General features: G+C 36.2%; 1 protein-coding gene across 2 annotated transcripts in view; it reads left to right on the top strand.

Moving 5' to 3' along the window:
• The first annotated feature begins 3,509 nt into the window (after nucleotides 1–3,509).
• EMC2 (ER membrane protein complex subunit 2) overlaps nucleotides 3,510–17,028 on the top strand; it is a 43,255-nt gene continuing 29,736 nt past the window's right edge. Inside the window, exons 1-4 of one of the 2 annotated variants that reach the window (XM_080802204.1) lie at nucleotides 3,510–3,599; nucleotides 9,869–9,982; nucleotides 10,478–10,542; nucleotides 13,310–13,395. In XM_080802204.1, the coding sequence (XP_080658330.1) occupies nucleotides 3,560–3,599; nucleotides 9,869–9,982; nucleotides 10,478–10,542; nucleotides 13,310–13,395 (305 nt within the window). In that variant the 5' untranslated portion in view covers nucleotides 3,510–3,559. The remainder of the gene's footprint in view (nucleotides 3,600–9,868; nucleotides 9,983–10,477; nucleotides 10,543–13,309; nucleotides 13,396–17,028) is intronic. The other variant, XM_080802205.1, reaches the window with a different exon arrangement.

The following is a 17,028-nucleotide window of genomic DNA, read 5'->3' as shown; positions in this document are numbered from 1 at the left end:
TTTTATTAGACAACTGCAGTGTTACAATATGTAAATACACAGTCACTTTCCCCACTTCAGAGATTACTATTGGCAAAAAAAATTTTCCCTTAAATATATTTTTCTGTAAATATTTCATCTTTTATCTATGACTTAAACAGCTTATCTCCTGTGTATGTATTTCCCATCTTTGTTACCTACTAGTGGCAAGAACTTGAACAAACCATTTTACTTAAGGTCCTCAGATTGGGAAACATATACAAAGTCCATTAGTTTTTCAGAGTACGGGCATTACCCTATTAATGGATTGCAATTAGTGTTTTTATAAAAAAATGAAATTGAATCAATTTGAATAGAGAATATAGATGATAAACACATGATAAGGCTAGTTTTTCTTTTTCCAGTTTTTTACATATGTGCGCATACTGTGTGATGTAAAATCTATTCCTTCATATGGGTTGCAGACAAAATAAAAAGTTTGAAAAATATAGTTTTAATGACTCATAAATACCTTCTAAGTCAAAAATGAAATCATTCTAGTTTCCAGCTCAGAAATTCTGAAAATGACCTCCTTTAACATACTGTCTTATGGTTTACTGCCTGGGAGACACTAGCAGCTAGTTACAAGGATATTTAGTTTAAATGACTAGAGAATATTTACTCCCTTAATTAGTTATAACTGATAATATCCATTTTAAGTATTGAAAAGGCACTTTGTTGGGCTTCACCCCCTCAAAAAATTCAACAAAATGTTAGGCATAAACAGTTTAGTATAATTATTAATTTCTACATGTATGTCACAGATCATATGCCACATACTTTGTTAAGGGGCTGGGAAAGGTAAAATGAATTGGTATGGTCCCAAACTCATTATGTTTACAATTTTTAGGAAAATATTACCTATAAAAAGAGAATATCCTACCCACAACCAAGGAGTAGAGTTCAAATGTGCACTACTATGAAATATTATCCTAATAATCACTAACACAAGTTGTTATTTTTTGAATATCTAATTCTAATTCACTCATTTTTTGAATATCTAATTCTAATTCACACATTCAACATCTACTGTATGCCAGGTGTTTTTCTAGGTTGGATGTTCCAAGGTTAAGAGGACAAAGTCCATACTCTCAAGGAGTTTATATAACAATGAAAAATACAGAAAATAAGTAAACAAAAAAAATCAAACTGATAAGTGTAATAATGATGTAAAAGGCATTAACTAGGAGCCACTTGTTACTGGATAGTCAAGAAAGGCCTCCCTATAAGTAGATAATAGTTTTAAATAAAATTGAGATATAAAAGACAAAAAGAAGACAGCCACTTAAAGATATGGAAAGGAACATTTCAGGAAAGGGAGTAATGGGCAAATGCCACCCAAGGCAGATAGGAGTTTGGAATGTTTGAGGAATAGGAAGTAGGCCAGAATGGCTGGGGTCTAGTGAAGAAAGAATGGTCGATGAAGTGAGATGTAGGAGAGAGTCACACTGAGTAGAGCCCTGTTAACTGTGGTAAAGTGTTTAGAATATATATTTATTGCCTGGGGGAGTCATTTGAAAGCCACAGGCAAAGGACTTCTGTAGTCTGATTTTTTTTTTTTTAAGACAGTAGGCCTGCTGTACAGAAAATAGATTTTACACAGCAAGAATGAAACTAACACGGTTAAGAGGCTATTACAGTCAGGTGAGAGATGGTTGTGGCTTAGACTGAAGTAGTAGCAGTGGAGATACAAATAGATTTGGGGAATGTTTTGGAAGTGCAATACAGAATTTGCTGACAGACCACATACAGGAGGTGCACAATCAACAATACTTTCTAGAATTTTAGTTTGTGCAACTAGGTGGATAGTTTCATCAATTGCAGTGGGGAAGGTCAGGTTCGGGGGGAGAATCCAGAGTTCTGTTTGGGATATGTTAACTTAGAGATGCATATTAACTATCTAAGTGAATACGTCAAGAAACCAGAACTGGGCCTCAGGGGAGAATTTGGGAGTCATCGACATATAATTAGTATTTACAGCCAAAGGACTGGTACCTCCATGGGAGCATCATGCACTCTCTCTCTTAATCTTGATAACAACTCGGAGGAATTTTTCTTCTTACGAAAATATAACTAGTTTCTTTTTATATATGAGCAACTCTGATGCTCAGAGACAGACATTCTGAAAAGTCAACCAGCTACTAAATACTGGCGTCTGGATTCAAATTCGTCTGATAGAGTTCTTGTTCATTCCACTGTTTCACTGAAGCACTGGGATATGTGAATTTCTGAGTGAAGAGTTTTTAATTTTTTGAACGAAGAGATTCTACAAGGTCTGTTAAGTTTGGAAAGAAATGGAGCTCATTCAGAATCTACTCCAAGTTTGTAAGTTCAATAGTCTTTCCTATCCTTATGTAACTTCTCCTGGCAGATGCTATTGATAGTTCCTTTTTTTTTTCTTTCTTTTCTTTTTTTTTTAGTTCTACTCCCTTGGTTTGTGGGATACGACTCTCTTTTTTCCCTTCTCCTATTCTGGTGGCCTCTTCTTCACTGTCCTTTAACTATACAGGGTGTGATGTATAAGGATTTTTAGCCTTCTTTCCTCACTTTACATATTTTCCTTTTACAATTTTATGTTTCCCTGGTTTTAAATACCAAATATATAAGTATGAACTTAAATTTCTTTTCTTCTACTCCAGACATTCCTCCCTAAATCTAGTAGATTAAGTCTAATGGTTCCTGAAAGCAATTAGCTTGGTGGGAAAGGAGGCTCCCCCGTGAGGTTCCAGAGGAGGAGAGAAGTGCAGGGGCTGGAACGGTCTCATTCATACATTTATTCGTATTTCATTCATTCATTTATTTATAAGGAGTTACATACTGGCTGGTCTTAGGAGTTTTCAAATCCACAGTGGCAGACTCTAGATCTAGTGATCCAGGTGGCAAGAAGACATTCATGTGAACATTAAGACGACCTCGGCCACACAAACATAATGTGCAAAGGCAGAATCCCGCTTAGTCCCTCAAAGAGATTTTATACAAGTTTTTGGAGTGTTTCAGTTTAGTCGAACATCAAAAGAAAATGGAGAGCAAACCCCGTTAAGGAAGGAGGAAAGTTGGGGACAAATAAAGGACTGGAGCAGAACGTTACGTTGGGGCAGTGCACGAAGAAAACAAGGTGCTAATAAGAAAGTGGGAAGAGAACGAATACGCCTGTATACGAAAAGAAGAAAAACCGAGAGTGGCGCATATTAAAAAAAAAAAAAAGAAAAGAAAAGAAAAGAAAAAAGGAAACAGCATTTGCTAAAAAACCCCTGGTAAAACAGTTACCTCAAACCACGCCGGCTCCACCTCCCAGCGCTTAGCCACGGCGTCCTTAGAGTCCGAGAACGCCGCTCGTCACCCAGCTCGCCCCGCCCCTTTCTCCAACAGCCCCTTTCTCCAACAGCCCCACCGCAGAGCCCTGTGCACGTGCGCAGCGATTCCCACCCCCTCCGCTTTCTCGACCAATGAGAGATGGTGTCGTAATTCGCCACCACCCGGTCGTCAGTCACGTGACGGTGTCTCCACGCCCTCTCATTCCTTGCCTCCAGGTCCTGAGAAGATGGCGAAGGTCTCAGAGCTTTACGATGTCACTTGGGAAGGTAACTGCGGGCTGGGCGGGCGTGGAAAGACTAAAAGCCCTGGGAAGCGGTTCGGCAGTACCTGCGGCCGGTGGAGACGTGGATTCTCCGGTCTGTCTTAGGCGCTGGAGCTCTCTCTGGACGGGCCGCGCCGAGGTGGTGGCTAAGGTGGAGGTTTAGGTTGACCCCTTCCCTGGCCCGACCTCCGACTGGAGTCTGCGGTGTTCCCCACCGCCTGTGCTCATCGATAGACTGACTGACTTATGTACCTCTGCGCCCGTACGGTGGCCCAGGGCAGCTTCCATTGTAAGGCGGGGGGCTGTCGCACATTTCATGTGGCTGCTGGGCCACGAGGAGGAGGCGGGATAGTTGCCTTCTGAAGCTTCCCTGCAGCCAGGAAATACAGGGCCTGTAAGGCCTTTTATTAAGTGTTCTGTAAAGATTGCAACTCTGTGCAGTAAAGGTCTGTGAAAGATCCATGAACTGATCCGATTTTTCTACGTGCCGCTTTATATTTCGTTCTCTCTGCAAAACTGGGTCTCTGAATTCTCGTCTTCATTCGCTGCCCCACTCCCCCTCAAAGCACACTTGGACTCCTAACACAACTTTCTTCTCATTTCCTGACAGTAATTCCTTTTCCGAAAGGGAAAACAACTGGTTATCTCGGGCATATGCTTAAGTGTGATGGACTTCTTTTTCCATCCTACTTTAATCTAAGGTGGAGTGTGTTCTTTAAATCTGGAAGCAGCCAAACTTTGATCCAATTCTATAAGAGACTTTTCTCTTCTTAAAAACTTCAGTGGGAAGCATGGTTAAGAGACGAGCCTTGAGTTTCTCGAAGGCATGAAAGTTGTATAATTGAAATTTCTATTCCTATCATTTAACATTAGACTTTAATAGCTTATTTGTTTAGTGAATGCCTTCTTCAGATAAACAATGACATAATAACATGTGGACTGAAAGTTATATTGACCATTTAATGGTGAATGTATCTATCCAATATTACAAAATTGCAAACATATGGGAAAAGGTAAAATTCCTTTATACTTGAACGGAATTCAATAATTTATTATTGGTTTTGTGGCCTCTAGCTCACTGTGAACAATATTTCTACCTGTATTTGGTGAATTCATTATATTAAAAGTATTAAGTGCTTAGAGCTAGATGTTGGGTATATTAAATAAAGTAACACACAGTCCTTACTTTTAGGAGTTCACAGTCTAATGAAGAGGACAGACCTGTAAAAATACATAGTTTTAAAAGGCTTGTGTCAGGATATACGTTTAAGCCAGATGGTAGACATGTGGCTGTTACTTGTAATGCTTTTTAAAAAATGATTTAAATATTTCTTACTTTTTAAAAGTGTTACTTTGCAGGTATGTTCAGTATAGGTTTCTTGGATGATAGGAACAACTAGGAAATACTAACTACTTCACAGGTATTACTGAACAAAAGAGAAAGCATGTTAAAGGGCTTTTAAACTATTAAGTGCTTTATGAAAAAGATGATCCAGCTCCTGCCCAGGCCCCAGTTTTATCTTAACTATTTCCTCCCTTACTCTTAACTGGCTATGCTGGCTTTTGTTGAATTCCCTAAATGTGTTCTACCCTTCTTTGTTTTAGGGCTGGACAGATGCTATTTCTTCCACTAGAAGTGTTTTTCCTTTCTTGCCCTACTCTTGTGACCATTATATATTTATCAGAATTTCCTTCCAAGGTCCCATACTTGAGAGAGCCTTCCTTGAACACCCTACCCTATCCCTCAGCTAAAATTTTGTAAAAAGAAAAAAAAAAAAAAAAAAAGGCAACAAAATGTACCCTGGCCCTTTAATTCTGTGTCCTCATACTATTGAAGTACTTACCCAGTTTGTCAAGTTTTAAAATTTTCTCTCCTAGAATGAAGGGAGGGACCAGTTGTATCTTGTTCTTGCGCTGGACATTTTGGAGTTGCTCATTCATTTTTTGTTGACTAAGTGAATTGTTAATGGCATTAATAATAAACATTAACAAATTGTCACAAAAAGATTATAAGCCATTTTTCTCATATTGGAAAAATTTCTGTAGCATCTTAGGTAGATTTAGGCAGCTCACTTTATTAATTGGATATAGTTTGATTATTTGTAAAATGAAGATTTCAGACCTTTCCAGGATCAGAGATCTATTTTAGGGGACTTTTAAAAAGTGTTCTAGATTTTTCTTTCAGAGACTTAGAGTAAAAAATTTTTAGTATTTTAGAGGGTGGTAGAGGACTTTTAGAGATAGTTTTTTGTTTAGACTTTTTTGGGAGGGTATGTCAGTTGGACCTGTGTCCTTCAGAATTCCATTGAATAGCTTCATGAATTAAGGTTGTGGAAATGACCTGTTCAATAAGTACTATAATTCTTGTGATAGGAAAGTTTATCACGTTTTAAAAGACCCGTATGGAAAATCTAACATGCTTTTAATCTTTTGGGCTCTATCAAAAAAGAATATATGGTTTACTTATTCAACCAGTTGAAAATTAATGATGTTTGTTAAAGAAGTTACTACTTAGGAGTTGGAGGTGGGAAGGTGAGTTGTAAGAAAGGTATATAGCCAATTTCTCAGAAATAGGAAATTTGGCCAGGTTATGAATACGATGTCTAGCACAATGCCTGGCCTGTAATAGGTACTAAATGAATATTTATTGGAAAAATAATTATAAAAATACTTACTGTCTCTACTTTCTCTTTATTCAGTCCTTCAAACATAATTTGTTTTCCATGCCCTCTCATTCCAGTAAGGTTTCTAGGGAGACCTTATGTCAGGTATAATGGATGTGGGTTTTGTTTTGTTTTTATAAACCTACAGTATATTTGTTTTTGCAGATCACTCCATGAAACCTTCTTTCCTTGGTTTCATAATAACATTACGGGTCTTCTCTTATTTTTTAGACCTTTCCTTTGTGAGTTTTCTATATCCATTTGCTCCTTGATTTTTAGTGTCCCTAATGGTTCTTTTCTTAGCACTCTACTTAATGTGTTATTGGTGGTTATTAAACCTGAGATCAATAGAATTCTGACTGATGGAGGGACAAGTTTTGTGTGGTCTTTGAATTCCCTGAAAATGTATGTAAAATTGAGTATACATAAACATGTACATATTTCTGGGAAAAGAGGGTTCAAAGGTTTCATCAAATTCAAAGAGTCGTAAATTCAAAGGTTAAATGCCTTCTGTGGGTGATCTTATTCACACTTAGCTTTACCTATTGGGCTATATACTGAATAACATGTTAATTAAATACATATCTGAAGTACTTTGCAGCAGGCACTGTTCCAGTTCTTGAGGATACAGTGCTAAACAAAACAGTGCAGGATCTCAAATCTCATGGAACATACCCTGAGATTTCACTTCTAAGCTAAAGATTCATACTTAATGGATATGTATATGTTTTGTGAAGGTAATTTTTTTAAGGTAAGAGATAAGTTGGCACCTTGAATGCTAGCCTAATTTGGGTTCAGCATATGGGCAAAGGATGCAATGTAATGGATAAGATCTGTAAAACACTAAATAATTTATATTCCCAAGGCACTAATTCCTCTTTTAAAATAATCTGTGAGGTTAGGGCACCTGGGTGGCCCAGTTGATTAAGCGTCTCACTCCTGGTTTTGGCTCAGGTTGTGATCTCAGGGCTCTGCGGTCAAGCCTTGGGTCACCCTCTGTGCTCAGTGCAGAGTCCCTTTGGGTTTCTCTTTCCATCTCCCTCTTCCCCTCCCCTCTAAGATGCACTCTCTCTCTCTCTGTCAAATAAATAAATAAATCTTTAAAAGAAAATAATCTGCCAGGTTGAAAGTGAATGTGGATTTAAGACTGTAAGTGAACCATGGTTATAGGGGCTAGAGTTTGAGTTTTGAGAACCCATGCCGTGGATCTAAAGATAACATATGTTGTGATATGATAAGGGATGTGTATTTGGTTTGGTTTTTTTCCCCGATTTCCTGTCACAGAGCTCCAAAACACTTGAGATTTCCTGAATGATAGAGTTGATAGTAACAGCTTTTTTTTTTTTTTTAAAGATTTTTACTTATTTATTTGACAGAGAGAGAGAGATCACAAGTAGGCAGAGAAACAGGCAGAGAGAGGAGGAAGCAGGCTCCCTGCTGAGCAGAGAGCCCAATGCAGGGCTTGATCCCAGGACCCTGAGATCATGACCTGAGCCGAAGGCAGAGGCTTTAACCCACTGAGCCACCCAGGCGCCCCAGGAACAGCTTTTTTTACATGGAGTCTTTTTTCTCGGTTTCCGACACAAGAGCCTCTAAGACCTTTGGAGTTTCTAGAACAAGGGTATATTTTTGTCTCCTACTGAGACTATTGGTAGCTGGTTGCTTCAGGTTGGGGGCATCATCCAAAAGACCAAGGCAGGATTGAAACTTTAGTCTTATCCCTTGACTTCCTGGGAGGGGAGATCATCTGGAAATCAGTCATGCCAGTGGAATGAAACCCACATAAAGCCCCTTAAGCTATGGTGTTTGGAGAGCTTCCAGGTTGGTAAGCACATCAAGGTACTGGGATGGAGGACTTGCTTAGAGAGCATGAAAGTTCCTCTGCTTCCTTCCCTCCTGCCCCCTTCACTTTGCCCTATGTACCTCCTCCGTTTGGCTGTTCCTGAGTTGTATTTTTTATAATAAACCTATGATAATAAGTGAAGCACTTATCTGAGTTCCTTGAGGCATTCTTGGAAACCTAAGGAGGAGGGGTTGTGAGAACCCCAGACTTTTTTTTTTTTTTAAAGATTTTATGTATTTATTTGAGGGAGAGAGAGATCACAGAGGGAGAGGGGAAAGCAGACTTGCAGCTGAGCAGAGAGCCTGATGCAGGGCTTGATCAAGGACCCTGAGATCATGACCTGAGCCAAAGGCAGATGCTTAACCAACTCAGCCACCCAGGCGCCCTGAACCCCAGACTTTATAGCCAGTTGGTCAGAAATGTTGGTGGCCCTGACTTTTGATTGCTATCTAAAGTAGGGGCAGTTTTGTGGGACTGAGCCCTTAACCTGTGGGGTATGAATGACATACTTTTATTTATTTATTTATTTATTTTTATCTGTTCACTTTCTCTTCAGCCTGGTAAGAATCAGTTCAAGGTTATTTTCCTGTGCGGAGTGAAAGTCAAGCTGATTTCTAGTTGTCAGTAGAAGGAATTAACTGTTAATTTGATTTTGTAAGACCATTTAGGATCTATTTTTGGTGGTTTTTTATTTTTTGTTTGTTTGTTTTTTAGACTTTGAGTTATAGGGGCTCAGATAATGTCTATGAAAGTAACGAAAATCCTTTGTGGTGCTTTTATACTTAGTCTCTAGAGGCTTAGCATATTGTTTACTTAACTCCTGTTCAACAACAATTTAACTGTTTAAATCTGTTCTATATCTGTGTCTGTAGAAGGAAGAACTTGGTACTTCAGACAAGTAAATATGTTAGATTTTCAGAGGTAGGAGTAAGAAAGCATATATATGATTGGCGAATTGGACAGTTCATTCTATTGTAACTATATGAAAAAGATCTTTTGTTTACTGGATTAGGTACTCTTTCTTTTTCCTGCTGTTGTCAATATGCTGTGCATTAAAACTCCTCAATTTCCTCTTGCTTTATAATATTCAGAATTGTTCTTGTGACTCTTCTGTTTGCTAGTGCTTTTTAGCTTTACATTTTGCTTTTCATTTATTATTATATATAGAATTGAAAGATTTCCTTTGTTCTGAATCTTTTGCTGTTTATTTTCTTGCATGGTTGTATATCTTTATACATGACTTCTACTTCTGTAATGTTATTAAGGAAGTTTTGGAATGACTTTCCTTTCAGTGCCGATAGCTTAATATGATCCCCTGATTATGAAATTTTACATTCTGGAGTGAGTAGGAATTTCAGGAGTACTTCAGATTTTTGAGATTTCTGGGTATAATTGTGTGTGTGTGTGTGTGTGTGTGTGTGTGTGTGTGTGTCCGTCCCCTGGGAAAATTATCCCTAGCTTTTATCAAGTTCTAAGAGTTGTCTGTAACTTCCAAAAAGTTAAGATCCATAGCTGCTGAAAGGGTTAGAGGATCTTTGTAGGAGGCCATTCATCACTTTTATGTTTGTAGCATTAGTTTTAATGTCTTTTTAATCTTCTAAAGGATCTGTTGCTCCCATTAAATTGATTTTCTGCTCTATGAATTTTGACATACCATAGACCTATATTAGTGTGACTTTGTTTTCTTTACCTGATAAGTTGATTTCAACTTCATTATCAGTTTTTTGAGTTATCAAATATATATAATAACAGACTTTATTTTTTCAGAAATGCGAGATAAAATGAGAAAATGGAGAGAAGAAAACTCACGAAACAGTGAGCAAATTGTGGAAGTTGGAGAGGAATTAATTAATGAATATGCTTCTAAGCTTGGAGATGATAGTAAGTTCTTTTATTCATGCTTTGCTCATGTTCTGTTTTGGTCTTTAGTGTCTTTTTTTTTTTCAGATATTTTCTTATTATGTTTTTCCTGCTGTTTATATCAATCTATGATTTGTCCCTTCTTTTAAAAAAACTTCTCAGGATATCCAATGGTGCATTATTTTGAGAAGGACTTCTAATTGCTGGTTGTAGTGAAGCAGTCAAATAAGCATTTTTCTTTTAAAATTCACAGCAATAGTTCTGGTCTGGTCAAAATGTATTTCATAAAGAATTTTTTAGAAGAGCAATGGTGTTAAATAATAGTAATTTTTTTAACCTTATATTAAAATATTTTATATTACTGAAAGCATATAAAGATGCTTTCTTAATCCTAGATATGCAATAAATCAATTTTCAGTTGCAAGTAATGTTCTCTGAGATATCAGAAACAAGAAGAATATCTAATTTCTGTTGGGAGGTTTTACGTTAAATTCAGTTGTTTTTCTCTTTGTCTAGTTTGGATCATATATGAGCAAGTGATGATTGCAGCTCTAGACTATGGCCGAGATGACTTGGCATTGGTAGGTATTTAAATTAATCTTATTTTATTTTATTTTAAATTTGCTACATGAATTATAAGTAGCTAAGACTTAGTACATGGCTTGTATTTGAATGTTCTTATAGATCGTTTTCATTGCTACTCTTAAGAGTAGGGGAGACTAACCAGGTACTTTGAGAGAGGGAATGTTCTTAAATCTTTTCAATAATCTTGGGAAGTGAAGAATTTGAATTAGTTGGTGAAGGTTATTTAGTTAAGAGGTGAATTATGCTATTATAGTGTTTAAAATAAGAACCAGATAGTTTAAAACAAGTTTATCTTTTGGGTTGTTGACATAACAAAGAAAGTCACTGACTTATGATGATTTGACTTATTTTTCAACTTTATGATGGTGTGAAAGTAATACACATTCAAGTAGAAACTATACTTTGAATTTTGGTCTTTTCCCAGGCTAATGATATAGGTGGTATGATACTTTCTCATGATGCTGGGCAGTGACAGTGGGCTATACTTCCCAGTCAGCCATGCAATCACAAGGGTAAACAACTGATAAACTTACTACCATTCTATACCTGTACAGCCATTCTGTTTTTCACTTTCACTACAGTATTTAGTAAATTTATTATAAAATAGGCTTTGTGTTAGATGATTTTACCCAACTATAGGCTATAATAAGTGTTCTGATCATGTGTAAGGCAAGCAAGGCTAAGCTATGCTGTTTGGTAGATTAGGTGTATTAAATGCATTTTTGACTTTCAGTATTTTGAACTTACCATGGGTTTATTGGGATGTAACCGTGTCATAAGTGGAGGATCTATATATAATGTTAAATACTCTTTTGCAATGTTGTAAATATATCTCTTAAATTATTAGAAAATCCTAACATGTGCAGAACATGACTTAAAATACTAATACTACTTTTAAAATAAAAGAATGATAATAGCTATATTTTTGAACACTTGTGAAAGACACTGTACTAAAAGCTTTATATCATACTTTATTTAATCTTCACAGTTATTCCTTGATTTATGCTTGATGTTATCATACTCATTTCATAAACCAAGAACTGGAGGTGTTGGTTTTTTTGTTCTATTGTTTTATAATCCTGAATTCTTAAGTACTATTTCATGCTACTTCCTCATTTAAACCAAAAAGAAAGTACATGCAAACAGAAAGTAGAAATAGCAGGAGAACATATGCATATCCGAATTAGCATTGTTTTTTCCCAAGGTAATTATGTTATGTTGGCTATACATCTAATTTCGGTGGAGTTGCTAGTAATAAAAAAAAAATTCTGTAAAACCTTTTAGATTACTTTCAGAACCTATGAGACTGTTTGTTTGTTTATCTATTTATTTATTTATATAAGCTGGGAAGGTTAGAAGGAGAGGGAGAGAGAAAATCTCAAGCATGCTCTATATTCAGTGTAGAGCCCAGCCTGGGGCTCGATCCCATGACCCTGAGATCATGACCTGAGCTGAAATCAAGAGTCGGACGCTTAACCAACTTTGCCCTGGAATAGTCTTTTCCATATTCACAGAGGTGGCAGCTAACATCTTAAGGGAAATATTGAGTTATTTTTTAAGTAAGCAAATGCCATTTGATAAAGTAGGAGAATCAAATTATATAATACTGATAACCCAAGCAGGAGATCAAATTAAATGGTAACTTTTTTTGTAACACAGATTTTTTTTTTTTTAAATGTTCAGAATTTCTACACGGCTTGATTGACCAAACAGTATGAGTTTTGTGTGATGTCAAAGAAATAAGCAAACATCGTCTTCAATTTTGACTAACTTGAATATTTTTCTTACTGTGGCAGATTTTTTTTTTTAAAGATTTTATTTATTTATTTATTTGACAGACAGAGATCACAAGTGGGCAGAGAGGCAGGCAGAGAGAGAGAGGAGGAAGCAGGCTCCCCGCCGAGCAGAGAGCCCGATGCGGGGCTCGATCCCGGGACCCTGGGATCATGACCTGAGACTGTGGGAGATTTTTAGCAACATACTTGGAAGCTATACTTCCAAGATCATGTTATAACTTTATTACTAATTAATAGTATCTTCACTAGTGAAAGGTATTTTTTTGGTCACTTATGCTTTTGGGCACTAGAATGGGCCATTTTTATAATTCTTAACATTTCTAGTGCTTCCAAGACTCTTAAAATTCTCATATGTTGCTAAGAACATGGTTCGTGCTCAAAATATTTATTTATTGAAGTTGATGGGTGAATTATGGATATCTCCCAAAGGAGATTGGTACTCTATAGATTTGATGTCTGTTTTTTATGACCCCAAATCATGGTATGTGTACTGACAAAATGACTGATTAATACATGATTTCAACAGGGCATACAGTGTTATAGTATTTGTGGGACTTGAGAGTACTGTCAAAGAGCTTAATTTTTATCAAGAGAATGCTTAGATAATAGAAACTAAAAGCCAGGAAGTTATAAACGTTTAAGTTCGGCCTAATAACATTATGGAAGCAATTGTGAAGGAGGAATAATATGGCAGTATCTGAAGAGTTATTAGTGTATCCCATGATCTGCTTATTTTCCCAGTTAATATCATAATCAGTCTTAAGAACTAATTGTTGTTCCCACTGTAATTTCAGAGTTCTTCTACCCCATTATTCATTACCAATTAATTTCACTTCATGTTAGAGTATGCTAATGAAATGATTTAAGACGATACATTGAAGCCTATATAGACCATTCCTTGTAACCCACTTAGTGTATGTAATGTAATCACTACTCCTTAAGTCTTTTTTACCAATTATTTTTACAGTTTTGTCTTCAGGAGTTGAGAAGACAGTTCCCTGGCAGTCACAGAGTCAAGAGACTAACTGGCATGAGATTTGAAGCCATGGAAAGGTAACTGAATCTTAGGAACAGTATAATCCCATTTTAAAAGGCAAACATGGGGTCTAGATATAGGTCTTCCTACCCCCATGACAACATCATTAATTGTGCAAGACCTTTTGCTATAGAGCTTCAGAATAGTGCCAGAGTGCTTCTCAGCATAAATCTTGCCAATTACTCCCAATAAATAGGATTTGACATTGGAGTGCAATTCATTTACTATCTTTGGCCTGTGAAATGGGATCATGTTTTGGAGTAAGGGTTGGTTTATATCCTCTTTCTAGGATTTATTGGTTGTTTATCTGGCACATTATTTAACTTATTTAAGCCTTTTAGCCTTATTCCTCTGCAAAATGAGAATATTACCAACTTATCAGGGTTGTTTTGGGAATTAGTAATGACATATGTGTGCTTCCCTTTCAGGTATTCAAGGTATAGAAGTTACTTTTTTAAATGAGATATAATTGACATTGTATTAGTTTCAGGTATATGGCATGATTTGATATCTCTCTATATTGTGAAATGATTATTACCACAGTAAGTTTAGTTGACATCCATCACCGTACATTGTTAAAATTTTTTTTCTTATGAAAACTTTTAAGATTTATTCTTTTAGCAACTTTCAGGTACACAACACAGTATTTTTAACTATGGTAACTATGCTGTACCCAGGACTGACTTTGTAACTGGAAATTGGTACCTTTTGAGCACTGTTACCTATTTTGCCCACCTCCGTTGCCCACCTCTGGCAGCCACTCATCTGTTCTCTGTATCTATGAGTTTATGTTCTTCTCCACATATGAGTGAGATCTTGTAGTATTTGTCTTTCTCTATTATATTTAGCATATGCCCTCAAGGTCCATCCGAGTTGTCATAAATGACAGAATTTTTTTCTCTTTTATGGCTGAATAATATTCCATATCAGACTTCTTTATCCACTTGTCTGTCAGTGGGCACTTTGGTTGTTTCCATGTATTGGTTACTGCAAATAATGCTGCAGTGAACGTGAGCTTGGAAATACCTTTTCAAGATAGTGATTTTATTTCCTTTGGTTAAATACCTAGAAGTGGAAATGTTGGATCGAATGGTCATTCTATTTTCAGTTTTTTAAGGGACCTCCATAGTGTCTATGCCAATTTATACTCCCATCATCAATGCACAAGGGTTTTCTTTTCTCTGCATCCTTGCCAGCACTTATTATGTCTTGTCTTTTTGATAATAGCCATTCTGTTGTGTGTGAGGTAATAGCTCTTTGTGGTTTTTATTTTCATTTCCCTGTTGATTACTGATGTTCACACCTTTTCATGTACCTGTTTGCCATCTGTATGTCTTCTATGGAAGTGTCTGTTCAGTTCCTCTGCCTCTTTTTACTTAGATTTTTATTTATTTATTGCCATTGATTGTATGATATTTTTTATGTGTATTGGATATTTACCCTTTAGCAAATATTTGCAAGTATCAGATAATTGCAAATATTTTTTCCAATTCCATAGGTTGTCTTTTCATTTTGTTGAATGTTTTCTTTGTTGTACAGAATCTTTTTAGTTTGATATAGTCCCACTTCTTTATTTTTGCTCTTGTTAGCTTTTGCTCTTGGTGTCAAATCTAAAAAATCATCACTGAGATTAACATCAGAGAGCTTACCGCCTATGTTTTCTTCTAGGAGTTTTACTATTTCAGGTCTTAATGTTGATGTCTTTAATCCATTTTGAGTTGATTTTTGTGTGTGGTATAAAGATGGTGGCCCAGTTTTATTTTTTGCATGTCCAGTTTTCCCAACACCATTTATTGAAGAAACTATCCTCCCATTGTATATTTTTAGCTTCTGTTTTGTAAATTAATTGGCCATGTATGTTTGGGTTTGTTTCTGGATTTCCTGTTGTTACATTAATTTATATGTTACATTAATTTATGTTGTTACGCCAATACCGTAATGTTTTGATTAATATACCATTGTGATAAATAATTTGAAATCAAGAAGTATGATGTTTCCAGCTTTCTTCTTATTGCTCAGATGGCTTTGGATATTTAGGGTTTTTTTGTGGTCCCATGCAAATTTTGGGATTGTTCTAGTTCTGTGGGAAATGCCATTGGAATTTTGATAGGGATTGTACAGAATCTTTACATTACTTTAGGTAGTATGAAAGTGTTACCAGTATTCTTCCAATCTATGAATGAATATCTTTTGATTTTTCTCAGTTTCTTTCATCAGTGTTTTAGTTTGATGTTTTAGGTAAGACAGAGTTAACTTTCACCTCAGTTAATAGTAGCTTTTAATAAGTAGAATGTATTGATATAATTTTTCTTAATCCCTTTATTCCTTATCTTTTGGTTTATTGTGTTTGTGTATATGTACAGTTTAATCTCAATGGATCATCTTTGTAAGCAAGTAAAAAGCATAAAGAAGAAGAAATAAAATACTATTTTAGGTTAGCCGGAAGTAATTTGAATCAAAGAACAGAAGGAAAGGAAAAGGAAAGGAAAGAAGGAAAAAAAATAAATTTCTAGACCATTCTTAAAATGTGTGAATAGCCAAACACATTCCAGAGTCCAAAATGAATTATTTTTTTCTTGTTTTTCTGTTTTTTATTTATTTAAATTCAGTTAGCCAACATGTAGTACATCATTAGTTTTTGATGTAGTGTTCAATGATTTATTAGTTGCGTATAACACCCAGTGCTAAGATGAATGATTTTTAAAATTAAATTGTAAAGGTTTGAGAGGTACTGGTTTTCAAAGCACACATTTTAATAGTTACTATCGCTCTACCCACCTTCCAACCATACAAAAAAATTGATATGGTAACAATAATTTATTCTTAAATCAAGTTTCCTAAGACACCTACTGAACTCTAATTCTTTAAGCCTTACTCTTTCATTGAAACTCATGTAGTCATTTTACGCAGTAAGGTTTTGCTGGGTTCTTTTCCTGACAGAGTGACAACTATGTATCTTCACGACACAGGACCATTAATGATTGATTCTCATACATAGTTGTGTGAATTAGAGTGATCTGTGGCATTTTAAAAAAATATGTAGTTGCCTACTTGCCACTTTATACTGAGATCACTTTGTCAGGGCTATAATCCAGATCCTTGCTGACGAGAGGTAAATTCTTGAGGACCTTCAGTGTATTAGGATTCTCTGAAGAAACAGAACTAAGAGGATATTGCTGTATATATATAGGGGTGAGAGGAGGGAGGGAGGATATGTAGGGAAAGATTTATTATGAAGCAGTTATGGAGGCTGAGCAGTCCTAGAATTTGCTGTCTGCAACTTGGAGACCCAGGTAAGTTAGTGCTATAGGTCAGTCTGAGTCCAAGTCCAAAGGCCTGAGAACCAAGGGAGTCGATGGTATAAATTCCAGACGGAGGGCAGGAGAAGATGAAATGAGATGTCCCAGCTCAAGTAGTGAGGCAGTAGAAAGGGTAAACAACTCTGTGCCCTGCAGTTGTTTTATTCAAGCTCTCAGAGTTGGGTAATGTCCACCCACATCGGGGAAGGCTGTTTTACTGTGTCCACAGATTCAAATGCTAATCTCACCTGGAAACATCCTTAGATATACCCAGGAATAATATTTAATCTTGACACCACATACGGTGGCTAGTCAAGTTGATATATCACACACAGAAAAATTAACCATATA

Source organism: Martes martes (genome assembly GCF_963455335.1).
Source record: "Martes martes genome assembly, chromosome: 4".
Taxonomy (NCBI): Eukaryota; Metazoa; Chordata; class Mammalia; order Carnivora; family Mustelidae; genus Martes; species Martes martes.
This window is presented reverse-complemented; position numbering and strand designations above follow the sequence as displayed.